The sequence below is a fragment of the Pogoniulus pusillus genome, chromosome 27 (genome assembly GCF_015220805.1).
Source record: "Pogoniulus pusillus isolate bPogPus1 chromosome 27, bPogPus1.pri, whole genome shotgun sequence".
Taxonomy (NCBI): Eukaryota; Metazoa; Chordata; class Aves; order Piciformes; family Lybiidae; genus Pogoniulus; species Pogoniulus pusillus.
The window spans coordinates 11,281,705-11,296,127 of NC_087290.1; the positions used below are offsets into that span (position 1 = coordinate 11,281,705).

At 38.4% G+C, this 14,423-nt stretch overlaps 1 protein-coding gene across 1 annotated transcript in view; it reads left to right on the forward strand.

The window, feature by feature from the left end:
* The window catches only part of BRIP1 (BRCA1 interacting helicase 1), a 59,226-nt gene continuing 44,803 nt past the window's right edge, over positions 1 to 14,423 (forward strand). The window contains exons 1-12 of the mRNA XM_064166782.1: positions 1 to 181; positions 1,022 to 1,133; positions 1,603 to 1,797; positions 2,049 to 2,176; positions 3,066 to 3,200; positions 8,025 to 8,318; positions 8,746 to 8,967; positions 9,497 to 9,696; positions 12,362 to 12,494; positions 12,995 to 13,146; positions 13,663 to 13,834; positions 13,935 to 14,072. Of these exons, the coding sequence (XP_064022852.1) occupies positions 89 to 181; positions 1,022 to 1,133; positions 1,603 to 1,797; positions 2,049 to 2,176; positions 3,066 to 3,200; positions 8,025 to 8,318; positions 8,746 to 8,967; positions 9,497 to 9,696; positions 12,362 to 12,494; positions 12,995 to 13,146; positions 13,663 to 13,834; positions 13,935 to 14,072 (1,974 nt within the window). The 5' untranslated portion in view covers positions 1 to 88. The remainder of the gene's footprint in view (positions 182 to 1,021; positions 1,134 to 1,602; positions 1,798 to 2,048; positions 2,177 to 3,065; positions 3,201 to 8,024; positions 8,319 to 8,745; positions 8,968 to 9,496; positions 9,697 to 12,361; positions 12,495 to 12,994; positions 13,147 to 13,662; positions 13,835 to 13,934; positions 14,073 to 14,423) is intronic.

The following is a 14,423-nucleotide window of genomic DNA, read 5'->3' on the forward strand; positions in this document are numbered from 1 at the left end:
CTTGGTTGTTAGTGTTAACTTGTCAATATTGTTGGTTTGGGTTTTTAAATTGCAGTTTTAAACCTGAAATAAATGAGAAGAAGTGGCAATGTCTTCTGATGTGTCAGAGTATACCATTGGAGGAGTAAAGATCATCTTCCCCTGTAAGGCTTACCCTTCACAACTGGCTATGATGAATGCTGTGAGTAGGATTTATGTGAACATTTTACAGTACTTTTCAGTGTAGAAACCCAACAGATTAAATCCAGAGCCTCTAATAGCTTCAGAATTTCACTTGTGTGACAGTTTACTGCTCACTCTGCTCTTCAATCACATCTGGCCCATGACTGGGAAATGCTGAAGTACACCTTGGGTTCAGAAACACTTATGCTAAAAAACAGGTTTACAATGTAATATGTCTGATTGTTTAACTAGATCTACTGTAGTAATGTAGAAATGTTATATAGGGAGGGATGTATTTAGTAAAACATCTTTTCTTTAAACACAATGTAATATTTCAGTGAGTTTTCACTGCTTGGAGGACTTTGTAAATCATTGCAGAAATGAAACATTTTTAAACAGTTTTAAGCACCTTTTTTCCTCTTTGAGAGAAATGGGTTGATAGTCTGACAGATGTCTTCAATTTTCTGCAGTCTAAAGAAAGCAAGGTAGCCCCATCAGGTGTTGTTGTTAGCAGGTGTTCCTCTTTGAGAGGAATGGGTTGATAGTCTGACAGATGTTTTCAATTTTCTGTAGTCTAAAGAAAGCAAGGTAGTCCCATCAGGTGTTGTTCTTAGCAGGTGTTTTACAGTCCCTGTAATTGAACCTCTGAAGTTTATCTGGAGAGAAATACAGCCAAGACTTGTGGACCTCTTATTATTAAAGGAGTTGGGGGTGGTGGTTTTGCTTTTCTTTTCTTTCTTTCCTAGAAGATATCTATTCCTAAATACCTTCTGTTTTTATAAGTTCTAGCTTAACTAAAGACATCCTCTTTGTTTTGTTTCCAAATAATCTGATTTTGTTCTTCTTGTTCTCCTTGAAGATTGTGAAGGGCTTAAATAACAAGCAGCACTGTTTGTTGGAGAGCCCCACTGGAAGTGGCAAAAGCTTGGCATTGCTTTGTTCTGCATTATCATGGCAGCAGTCTCTGTATGGTAAGTTGTCTTAGTGTCTGTTTGCCCAATTTTTAATACCAAAATACATTATAATGAATTGATGTTGTTTCTCAGCCTTTGTAAACATTTGGTCTCGGGAATTTAACCAGGCTTTTGCCCACCCTCATACATGTTGCCTTACTGGCAACATAAACAGGTAATGTCTAGGAATACTAGGATGGATTTACCTGTCTGTTATCATAAGGGAATTACTTGGCAGTTGGAGCTTTGAAAGAAAGCACTTGTGGACTTTAGCTATGCAAACTGAATTAAAAAGGAAGAATATTTTTATTTTTTTGAGGGCTGCTACAGTTAAAAAGGCTGAGGGTAGCTCATTCAGCCTCTGTAGAGACACAAGGTTCATAACTAGTACCCCAACAAAAACTCTTGTCTTAGCTGGTTTGAAAGTCCAGTTCTCATGTATAGCCTTGAGTGGTTTTTAATGAAGACAGATGTCTGTGTCCTTTAGAGAAGCCACTGCTTTTGTCGTCTGGGGAAAAGGAAGACAGAAAGCCAGAGAGCTCACGACCGTGTCGCTGCACGTGCCATTGCCAGCCGAAGGGCAATGAGGCTGCAACAAGTGTCAACCCTGCTGCTGCTTGCTCTTTCAACAGTCATGAACCAGGAAGTTCCACAAAACCTGGAAGCCCGCTAACAAGCACAGGTAATTTCATACAGAAGCAGGTAAAGATATCTTCTGGAAGTAAAATACTTACTGATGACATTTGTTTTGCCTTCAATGCTGACATCTTTCACTATTAAGATTATTCTGCCTAGAGGGAAATGGTGATTACAAGGTCTAGAAATGTCTAATGCTGTTTCCTACATCATATATACTTACAGTTGCATTTTTTATATGCTGCTTCTATCTAATGCATTCCTAGTAGTGGACATTATTTTTATTTTTGATTACAGAATGCAAGGAAAAAGAAACACTAGCTTCAAAGCTGTCTGCCAAGAAAAGGTCATCTCTGTGTGACCAAGAGAATGATGATTTTCAAGTAGACAGGAAAAGGATTCGTCCTTTAGAAACTGAGCAGCAGGTGAGCAAAGTTTATTTAGCAGTGAAATAACCCAGGTGCAGCTCAATAAAACTGTGAAATACCAGTCCACTTGTCAGAGAAGGGCAGAGAGAACAGGTGGCACCACACAGGCATTGCTTAGATTGACAGTGTTTTGTTACAATGGTGCATTGTTGCACTGAGTTGTTCGTAAGATCCTGTTCTAAATCGTATCTTGCTTATTTTAGACACTGAGTATCCCCAAAATACATTTATTGCCAGCTGACCTGTAATGTTAAGTCGAAGTCTGAGATGGTAGAAAGTGCTCTTACAATCATGTATTAGAAATGCAAATAACATTGTGGATGCATCAGAGTTCTGCTCTGTATCCTGTCAAACCTCATTGTCTCTGGCCTAATGTGGAGTGTGGTATTTCTGTGCTGATTTCCTTTGTGTCATCACCAGTATGACACAACTCAGTATCACACGACTCCGTACTCCTGTTCAGGTGTGCTCTGTCAGTAGCTTTTACATTGCTTTAGAGCATTGCTCAGATGGTTGCTTCTGTTAAAGTTTTTTTTTTAAGATCAGTGGTGGATGTGACTATTTCTTGGTTTAGTTATGCAAGTTTTCTGCTTTCTAGGATTATAATTTCTGCCTGCTTTGTAATGATGGGATATCAGAGCAGAAGAGCTCAGCAATAATAACAACGTAACAACACATTTTTATTGTTGCTGTTTCTGAATTTTGTAATTAAAACATTCTAGCTTTTCCCAAACTACTTTTGTGTGGCTTAGATTAGGTTAAACTTAACAAATATTAGCTGTGTCACTGAAAGATTGGAGAAATTGAAGCAAAGTTTCTGACTGCTGGTGTGAACACATACCTTTTATCCAGCGCATTAGATCACAGAACTCTTTACCCCCAACAGGTTAGAAAACGTCATTGCTTAGCAAAAGGAATGCAACCAGTTGACGCTTTAGAAGTGTATAATCAGAGGAAAAATGGAGAGCTGGTTCTTCACTCTGAAAAAAGCTTGAAAACTGCTGCTTTTTCTCCCAAAGCAGTAAGTAATTATGTAATATCTTTTACACTGGAACTGTTTGTTCAAGAGCAATAAAAAAAACAAACCAAACAACTTTAAAGAGAGTATATACTTTTGGAAAGCTCTGTAAATTTTTTGTGGGGTTTGAAGTGCTTTGTGCCACTGAGCTGCAGTTGGTAGTTTGAAATCCAAAGGCCAGCAGAGTGTGCTGTTGATTTTCTGATGAAAAGGTTTTCCTTCCTTCCTTGACTGTAACATTTACTTCGGTGCTTTGATGGGGGCATTTGAAAAAGTTCTTTACAGCTTGTAGAAATGTCATGTAGTTAAGAAAACTGAAAGCTTTTAGTATAGATCTGCTAAATAATAGTGAGTCAGAGCTTGAGTAGTTGAGCTGTGTGTTTGTTAAAATGGGCTGTGCATGGGTCTGGCTTTGCAGCCAGCCAGCTCAGTGTGCTGTTCAGAGTTTAAACACAGTCTAATTTGCTGCTATTTTAGAAAGAAGTAACTAAGAAGAGATAAAAGTGTTTGCTTCTGTCAAAGTTTCTTTTTTAGCATGAAAGACTTTTCCTGAGATGAACTTTTAATTTAGCAGACAGAGAACTTGTCTAGTATCAAGAAACAACTGCTGCAAGTAAGGCCTTATTTATTATTAGTAGTTCTGCAGTGTAGGCTGCAGGGTTTAAAAATGCTTTTCCAGTGCAGCTCATGAAATAAAGTCAGCTGAGGTTGTGTGTAACATCTATCACAATGGACTATGTATTTAGGGTGATAAAATAATACAATTAAAATATTTTCCTAATCAATGAGATAACCTTGCAGTTGTGGAAGCAGTGTTTTACTCTAGTCCTATGCTTAAAGCAAATTTAGCTCGTTGTGAAGGGGTTGGTGGTTGTAGGAGCCATGAGAGGTGCCGCCCATTGTTGCTGCATCAGAAGGATACTTGTAGATCCAGTGGATGAGGATCTACTCCCCAAGGAGACTGCCTGTGCTTAGCTGCTTTCAGTTCAGAGCCTGGGAATCTGTTTCTGTCCTTCTGCAGTTAATTCTTGTAAGAGAGGGCAGTTCTGGTGTGAGTTTAGATGAAAAATTATACCCTTAGGGTACTCTCTTGATTACTTCTGTCAAAGCATACAGTCTGAGAAACTGGGGCAGCTGGGTTAAGGAATCCCCATTTATACTAGGTAAAAAAAGTAAACAGTAAATGGAGAGTAGTGTAACAAACACTTGGGGTATCAAAAACCAACTGTGAAAAGAATCTGTCTTAATGTGCTAGCCCATTGCAGTTTAACATATTGCTTACAACCTTCACAATGGAGTTTGAGTGAGTTCTGTTACACATTCCAGGAGACTGGCAGCCTGTTACAATCAGGGTCTGGACTCCAGAATAGGCTAATTTACCACGATGGGATGAAGAAAGTTGTGGATTTGTATTACACGCTCTCACCTGACACCGTATCTGATCCTTTTCCTGCTGATTGACATTTTGAATGAGCTCTTTGAAGCAAGTTCCAGCTTAATTAAAACGTTTGCTTGGTTAGCAGTGATCTGTGAAAGCCTGCGATAAATATTGAACTGGGTTCACCTGCTGGTTACTGAGAGAGGATAAACAGCTGCTTTGTGTGCTTGAATGAAGAGGCTGCAGCAGCAGCAGAATGCTGTGCTTTTGAGAACTCATAAAGGAATAGCTGAAAAGCTCTGGTAATGCCACTGCTGATATCTTACTAGATTGTGCTTGTGTGATATTTCACACAAGAGGTATTCACTGTGGTATCATTTGGATGGCTTTGTAACTGGGAAATGTAGATGAAGATATGAAGAACTCCTCTTACCTCTTTGTGTTTCAAAGATCATAGCCTCAGTGTTTGTTTAGCTCTTTTACACATAGGACAGGTCGGTGGACTTGATTATGCCTTTTTTAATCAGACTTTCAGGTTTTTGCTGTATAAATATTGATGTGATAGACTGTTTTATCTGCCCTATGACAGAGGTGAAAACAAGCTGGATTAGCCTAAGGTCCATATAGCCTGGTATCTGATCTCTCCAGCATCTATTACTGGATGTTTCTGATTAAATACTGCAGAAAGTAGAGGAGTATCTTTTTTCCTCTCTTCCAAATGAAAATCTCTATCCTAGCTGAAAACAGATTTAGTTCCAAAGCCAGAAGATATTACAAAACAGTTTTGTCTTAATTATTTCTACTCAACCTTCTCCCCCAGTTCTTTTCATAAATAAATTGAAATATTTTCTAATTTTATGATAGCTTAATCAATAGTAGCTTCATCAGCATCTCTAAGTGGTGAGTCTGAAATTGTGTACTTTGAGGCTGTTGAACCTGCCACATTGGAGTTACTGCTCTGTTCCTTTTCCCACTCTGCACCTGTGTTTCTGGAGCTTGAGAGATACAGCTGGAGCCCTTGCCGGTGAACACTGAGGCAAAGTCATTGTTAAGCACCACAGCCTTCTCCATATCCATCATCACCAGGTCTCCATTCTCCTTTTGGAGATGCCCCACATCTTCCTTAGCTGCCTTTTTGTCCCTGATGTACCTAAAGGAATTCTTGTTATTCTCCTTTATGTCCCTAGCCAACCTTAATTCTATTTGCACTCCCTGGGGATGGTTTTGATAGAAATACAGAACCAGTTTGGTTTTAATAAAATCCAAGCTGACCAAACCATTTTCTAAAGGATGAGGAAGAATTTAAGGTCAAATTGCCACACTTGAATAATGTGCAAATAACCTGCAGAACTCAACTTTTAAACCATTTTCTTCAAGTTTCTCAGTCATAAAGGACCTTCTAAAAAGCTTTTATTTATGTATTTGTATGTTTGGGGCTAATGGTGCCTGTGGCTTTCAGAAATGTTATGACTACAGCAGGCAGTTTTATGTTCTTACTGCTTCCTATAAAATCAGTCTGGCTTTATGAGTTTCTCAATGTTTATTTAAAAAAAAAATAAACCCAACAAAAACTTTTCATAGGTAAAGGTGCATTTTAAAACTGAAATAGTGACCTAAGTGCTTCTTAAAGCCAGAGTTATACCAACTTCAGACCTTTTAAAGAAAATCTTTTAAGGCCACCTGTAAAATACTTTAATTTATTAGCCTTTCACATAAGAACACTTTTAATAAAATAGAAATATATAATTTTTTTTCTTAAACCCATCATAGAAGAGCCCTCTGTTCATGTTTATGTGTACATTGATTTGAAGTGCCTTTTTTTTCCCACAATAACTACTTGTCTCAGTATTTTCTTACTGCTTTTACCTGGCATTAGCAGTGAAGCGTTGGCGGTGTGCTCTCATCTTGGGATTCCCTGTCTTCTTTTCACCTCTGAAAGCACAATCTGCCTTCAATTCAGCTGAAAAGACCAACCTGTTCTTAAAGGCCCTCAGCTGTCACTGCTTCAGTTCTATTAATTGTTAGCATGGAAATGTAGGTTTTATTATTTTAAAGAGCAAAACAGAGCGGAGATGATGGAAATATCAAGGTACAATTTGCATTGCAGTTTTCTGTGTGAGTCCAACCTGGGGTATTGCCACATATGTAACATATACCATATGTCAGCTGTTTCCTGCTTTGCTGTTGACAAGAGCCCCATTCATAACTCTTCTTTTTATCCTTTCAGGGAATAAGTAATTATTCAATATAGAAGGCAGGATATTTGGAACTGGCTATTTAATGTGGCAGCACACCGTAATGAAATCTGCTGTTACTGGCAACCTGAGAGGGGAATGTAACAATTCCAGCATGGGTGTAACTTTAGCTGCTTTGAGGGCCTGTTTATTTGGCACATCAGTGAAGCTTTTATCCCAGTGAGTGACAGCTCCAGACGGGTTACATTTAGATGCCTTCTCTCATGTATTGTAATACGTAATGGCGGACAAGGCTGAGTGGGACCAAGGGTAACACGAACTTGCTTCTTCTCTGAGTGCAGGCTGAAAGACAGCTTGAGCCCCAGCACTGTGGTGTAAGGCACAGCATGACTTAGCATTTGTTTATAATGGCTAATCTTACTGATTACAGTGAAAAGGCAGGGAGGAGCAGCGTGTTGTTACTTGCACTCCCACCTGAAAACCAAACACAAACAATTTTACACTAGAATTAGTTAATTTTTTTAATGGGAGGAGGGCATGGTTACTCTTGAGTTGTTTGTTTTCTGTGTGTCTTGTCACTAATCATTACATTTCCATGCTTTATATTATGAAAGATGATTGTTCTTAGGAAGCAGGAAAAAAAACTCTGTCTACAAATCTCTCACAAGATTAGGTTCTCTTTAGAATTATTCCCTATGACTTTTTTATTCTCATACTTACTAGATGGCCTTTGACATAATGGGATGGTAAGCATTTTTCTGATGGAGTGTTCATGCTGTAGTCTGTGTTTTTTTTGCAAACAAATTCCATTAAACTACCTACATTTCTTCTGCTTGCTTTAAGGAAAAATGGTCTCAGTGTTTTATCTGGCTGTCTAGTCCCAAAGTTTCCTCACTGAAATTGCTGGACCCTTGTTCTGTAACAGGAGTGTCCTTCCTTATGCTCAAGCTAAAATGTGTGATGATTATTTGCTTTATTCACATATTCAAATGCTCCACTGGAATAATAATTACTTCTGTGCCTGGGTTGCAATGAATTTTTATCTAGTTACTGCTAGAAGCTTAAGATTTTCAGGTGTGAGAACACAGTGGGTGTGTTTTTAACATTTGTAAACCTTTTGCAGGCTGATGATGAACAGGCTGCCTCAAGTAGTCCTAGAGAGCATTTTCTAAGCAGGCTCTGTGCAGATTTAGCAAATTCATCTTACAGTGGGATTTAATTTTTTTTTTTTTTTTAATTATTTTGGTTTTGCAGTCTTTTGGCCCTTGCACTGAGTGTTCCTGTGATTCTGCAAAAGAAACTGCTAAAGATACTGGTAATACAAAGAAGAGAGAGAATGGAGAGCAGTTGTTTGTTCCCAAAATATTTTTTGGCACGCGAACGCACAAGCAAATATCCCAAATTACCAGAGAGCTGAAGAGAACAGCATATTCCACTGTCTCCATGACAATTCTTTCCAGCAGGGATTATACCTGTATTCATCCGACAGTGTCTAGCAGTGGCAGTAACAGGAATGAAATGTGTGTTGAACTGCTGGAAGGAAAACATGTGAGTAAGTTTTGTTTGGGAAATGAAGGTTGATTCAAACCTATGAAAATGGAAGGGAGTTGAACAGTGGGAATGAGTGGTGGGGTTTTACTTTATGTTGATTAAATGCTTCCTGGTAATTTGGCTTAAATGAAATACTTATTGTTAGAAAATGCTGATCAATACTGAACATATTTATGATGATAGGAATAATCTTTCTGTCTGCTAGGTTAACTGAAAGTGTCCTTTATTGCTGTACGTTGCAGGAACATGAATTTGTCTCTCTTCTTTCTGATGTGATGTGTTTTTCATTATTGTCTGACACAAAAAAGAGCTGTTAGAAATGCTTCCAGGAAATAAATAAAATGCTTGTAATGGCTTGGAGTGTCTAACCTTACTTGTTTCTCCCTATTTTTCCTGACCACTATCTGTTCTTATTTGCATTTAGGGCAAATCCTGCCTTTACTACCATGGTGCTCATAAACTTGTTGAACACCATGCTCTACAGTCTGCACATCGAGTGTATCAAGCGTGGGACATTGAAGATCTAGTGAGCCTGGGAAAGAAGCTTCGTGCCTGTCCATATTTTGCAGCCAGAGAACTAATGGTGGGAGCAGATATTGTGTTTTGTCCTTATAACTACCTCCTCGACCCGCAGATACGGGAGAGCGTAAGTGCATTCGTGAGAGACTGCAAGAACTGCACTTAAAGGGAAGTCCAAAATATAATATTCAATGGCTACAGTCATCCAAAATCCCATTTATATCCAAAATATTGTCTGCAAAACTCCTGGTTTAAATAATTCTTCCTTTCTTTTTCCCTTTTTTTCTTTCATTTCCTATATGAGCATTCCTGTACTCCAAATTATGCTTCCACTGATCTCATAGTTCAGCTGATCAGTCACGTGTTTTTTTCTACAGTGAAAAGAAACCTTTTGCAAACTTCACAATTATTTAGTTTATGAGAGCTATAATAGATTCACATTGTATTCATCCAGGCTGAGATAAGGTGGGATTTGATCTTACTTTCACACACACAGTTATTTTCTAGGTTACAGCAACTGGATGAAAAAGATGAAACCTTTCTGCTGCTTGCACTGTGATGTAGAATACACACTTACTTAACAAGATCCTCTTAGTTACTGTTTCTCGTTAATGTCTTTCACTCTGTTTGACTAGATAATCTTTTTCTTTTTTTAGATGGATATTAACCTGAAAGACCAAGTAGTCATTTTAGATGAAGCCCATAACATTGAGGACTGTGCTCGGGAGTCGGTGAGCTACAGTGTTACAGAAAGTCAGTTGAGAGCTGCTCGAGAAGAGATAGATTTCATGGTCAATAACAACATCAGACAGAAGGATCATGAGCCCCTACGGGCTGTATGCTGCTCTTTAATAAAGTAAGGCATTATGTATTTAAAAAAAATGATGCTGATTTACTGGTTACTGTGTTGGCTGAGGTAAAACACAAGAGATGTATGCTTCAAACTATGCAGCTACCTGATTTTTGTTCATTTAAGGAATCCAGAGAGTGTTGAGCTATTTGGATTGATTGTAGAGGGAAAAATAGTAAGCTAAAAAGAAGGCAAATCCCAGAAACTATGGAGACAGAATTGAAAGGGGAAAACCCAAGCAGAAGTTGAGACTTGATGCTCTGTGAGGTCTCTTCCAACCCTGATGATACTGTGATACTGTGATAATCATGAGAGGGGATGGAACTGAGCAATTGATCTGGGGTCAGAAGCCCAAGAAGGAGGAAAAGAAATGAGATCAATGGCAAAAAGTATTTTGCATGGGGTAGGAACATAACAAAGCTGAAACCACATCAGGAGAGTTTGTCACCACCAGAGAATTTGGAATTCAGCTGTGTAGATCTTAATTTTTAAACCTTTCTTTTGAGAGATCTAGAAACCAAAAGAGTTCAGAAAGGCATTGCTAAAGAAATCTTAAACAGCAAAGTCAGCACAAGAAAAGTGACTAATGGTACAAAGGGCTTAGAAGTGAACTGAACTCTGATTCAGTGCCTGTCAAATCATCATTTTGTTGCATTAGGAGTTGATGAAGTAGACTTGGGAGGACACTACAGCAAGTAGTTCACCTTTTTCGTTATCCTCTCTCAGTTCTGGGAGTTGATGTTCATTTCGTGGAGACAAGTGACTTCCTTTTGCAGAAGTTAATTCTCCTACCTTAGCTATTTCAAATGTTACAGTTTAGTAAAAGATGAGAACATCATGGCTGGAGATTTGATTGCCTCAAGCTTTTTAACCTTATCAGAAAAACTAAGGTTGATTGTCTTGGCAAATCTGCCAACAGCAAGAAAAGCAGTTGCTGGGAAGGAAAATACTGGGCATAAATGGTCAGTAATTGGTAAAATGCCACTGCATAGTGCCATGACTTTGCTAAATGCATGGCTAATGAGAAAAATCCTATTTCAGTTATAAAGATCTGGTGCCCTCATTCCAGAAAGCACTTAGGCATGGGCTTAGTGCCACAGAGGTGCACTTTCTAAGGCCTTTCTAAGGAATTTGAAGATACAGGGATAGAGGTGTGCTGCCAAACTTCTGTGAGATGCAGATGACTGAGTTCAGTGGAGAAGCTGTGTCAACTGTGGGGTTTTCTGGTAGGGAGGAAAGGAGCAGAGCTGTCTTCAGGAATTGAAGGCATCTCTGTAACATTTGTTCCATCTTTTGCTGAAGGTAGTGCACACACCATTTTTTACTATAAAATCTAAGATGTCTTTCTGGCAACTAATGTAATTTTGTTTATGCTTACTGCATTACCATTAAATTAACAGGTATTTCAACTAAGTGTTTTAATGTTAGATCTAAACAGATGAAATTTCTTCTAGCCTTTGCTTTTTTGGTGGTATTTTAGTATTAGGAAGTTGTGTTAAGTTTTTGTTTGCATTTACTGCATTAGCATTTCAAAAATGTGGGATGGTGTTTGAAGTTTAGAGCAAGGAAACAGAAGTTTTACATTTCCTGAAATGTTTTATCTGTCATAAATCTGGTTTATTTCTGTCTTAGTGGCCTTTTCCTAATTTTAGTTCCAGTTCTTTTTGATGTTACATTTGAGGAAATGGGCCAGAGTACTAAACTGGTGAGGTTCTGCCATCATTCCTTAATAAGATAATAAGATAAAGCAAAGTAGAGGCAAAAAAGTGATTGTCATGACAGTATTTATGGGGGTTTGTTTGCATTTAGCCTCACAAAAGGAAAAGTTCTTTTAATTATCCCATTGATCAGATTATTTGCAGTGACAGGACAGGAAATCTGGAACTGAAACAGTCACTTGAGCTGATAATGATTAGCTGATTTTACAGATCAATATTTTGAGGGGTTGTAGAAATGACAGCTGTCTTTCTGATGCCTCCTGCTGGCTGATGGAACAGACAGCTTCGGCATTTCCTGAGAGGGAGGAAGCCTGCCTGCTTGTCTAGACAGCGGGCAGGTGCTGTCATACTTCAGCTAGAAAGACTTTAGCTCTGCCATAAATGAGGTGCTCTGCCTGCTTAGATTGTGGTTTTAGAAAGTCCTGTCACATTTTGCATTGTCAGTACAATTCCAGCTCTGCTTAACTGACAAGTTGTAGCAGAGTTATGAATACCTGTAGGTAGATTAAAATACATAGTTTTTATTGCCCTGCCTTTCCTTACTGTGTACAAATACGATAAGTATTTGTTCTATGCCTCAAGATTTGCTCTTAATATGAAAGCCTGCAGTTGACAGGGATCAGAAACCAACTTGCAGCAGTAAAAGTACAGCAGAAATCCCTCTGAAGCAAGCTTGATTTGTTATATCATAAGAACAATTTATATTTCAGTGTCCTTTATTGTAAAGATATTCTATGATGCTAAAATATAAATCTATAATGACAAATCTTCCGCTCACTTGAATGAGCTGCATCAAGATCAATTCCATAGAAGTTAGTTCAGCAGGAAAAGCAGAATCTTCCTACTTAGATCTGGTAATATATTTCTCATCATCCTAGAAGTCTGGTGCAGTTTTTGAGATTTGGTTTGTAGCTGTAAAGCTGAAATTAGTTCTCATTTCTCTCTTTTTGCAGCTGGTTACGGGAGAGCTCTAGTCAGCTAGTAGAAAGAGGGTATGAAACTGCATGTAAAGTTTGGAGTGGAAAAGAAATGCTCAACCATTTGCACAAGATGGGGATAACTGTCATTACTTTTCCCATTTTACAGGTAATGTTGTGTGCTATAGAAACAAGCACTGGAGTGCATTCTATTGGTGTTAAACAACTTCAGATGTCCATAAGTTAAATTCTAACAGATCTTTTAATTTACTGCAACACTGAAAATGATACCTGATGAAAACCAGGAGTGATCCACTTGAGCTACTGGAATTTGTGGAGAATCAATGTTTTAAAGGATATAATTGATCATGCACAATGATTTAAATTGAACTGTCGAGTCAGTGATAGTTTTCTTTGTTCCAGCCATCTGCATTTTTATCAGCTGCTGAAATGAATTTACCCTATTTTCAGATTCATCTTTCATTTCTATGTAAGCCAAAGACGTTACAAAGACTGCTTTACCTTTCCAATTCTGTCTTCAGTCTGTCTCTATTGGTGCTTTAGGTGAGCTTTTAATGCCCTGTGCTGATAATCTTGTATCTGATTTAGCTTTGTGTTTGAGAAGATACTTAGAATGCTGTTCATGTGGAATTTGTTTGCCTCTTACAGAAACATCTTACTACTGTCCTGCAAAAAGAAGAAAAAATCTCTGTGTTTGGTAAGGAGGAACTTATTGAGATCCCAGTTGTGAGCCCTGCCACTCAGATTGTGCTGAAAGGATTATTCATGGTTCTCTTCTGTCTTTTTAAAGATAAAAGCAGGTCAGTGCAATCACAGCCTGAGCCGTGGTCTAAATCCAGCTGTTTGCCAAACTGCTTCTTTCATTTGTGCTCACCTCAGTTGTGGTGTCTGGCTTCTGAGCAAAACTAGCATTTCAGAAAGCTTTGGAAAGTCTGTTTGTGGAGAGTGTTTTAAATACTAGCAAGTTATTTTTTTAATTAATTCAAATATTGAAAAGATGTATTTGGAGGTTAGGCGTAAATTTTTGAGATGCCCTGCCTGGTTAAGTCGGGATGAGTCTTATGTTTCTGCATAGCACTTATTGTTTGACTGGCTTCATGTCTTGACTGCTAATGCCAGCAGTTCCAAAACATTTCTGATGTAAACTTTATCATTAAGCATTAATGACTGCAAAATTTCAATGTTCAATCTGAAAGTATAAAAACATTTCTTACACTTGAATTGTAAATGCATTGTAGTGATGCTGTCTTTGCTTTGAGCTTAATGCTGACAGTTTGGTTTGTACTTTTTATCGCTGTTTCTTTGTCTCTGTACAGGTATGCAGATGACTACAGAGTTGCTCTTCAACAAACTTATGCTTGGATGAATGAAAACCAACCTGACATTTCAGATCCAAGTGCCTTCTTAACACGGCCCAAGCATAAGAAGAGTTTGCGGCAGAAGACTGCCGTCCACATGCTTAGTTTTTGGTGCTTGAATCCTGCTGTGGTAAGTTGAGTGTGAAGTAGAAGGTCTGAAGTGATAAATACACTTAAGATCTTAAAGTGATTGAAGTGATCGATTGCCTCCTTTTCTTTCTCCAATCTAGGCCTTTTCAAACTTAAGTGATGTTAGAACAATTGTCTTGACATCTGGCACACTCTCTCCCATGGATTCGTTTGCTTCAGAGCTGGGTGTGAAGTTTTCTATTCAGCTGGAGGCAAATCACGTTATTCGGAACTCACAGGTAAACTTTGGTAGTGGTGTTCCCTCTCCTAAGGTGTCATGCTGACCATTTGTAGAAGAAACAATAAAATTCAGTAGAAATTATGATAGAATCATAGAATCAACCAGGTTGGAAGAGACCTCCAAGATCATCTAGTCCAACCTATCACCCAGCCCTAACCAATCAACTAGACCATGGCACTAAGTGCCTCATCCAGTCTTTTCTTGAAGACCCCCAGGGATGGTGCCTCCACCACCTCCCTGGGCAGCCCATTCCAATGGGAAATCACTCTCTCTGTGAAGAACTTCTTCCTAATATCCAGCCTATACCTACCCTGGCACAACTTGATAAACTTATTCTGTAAGTAAAAAG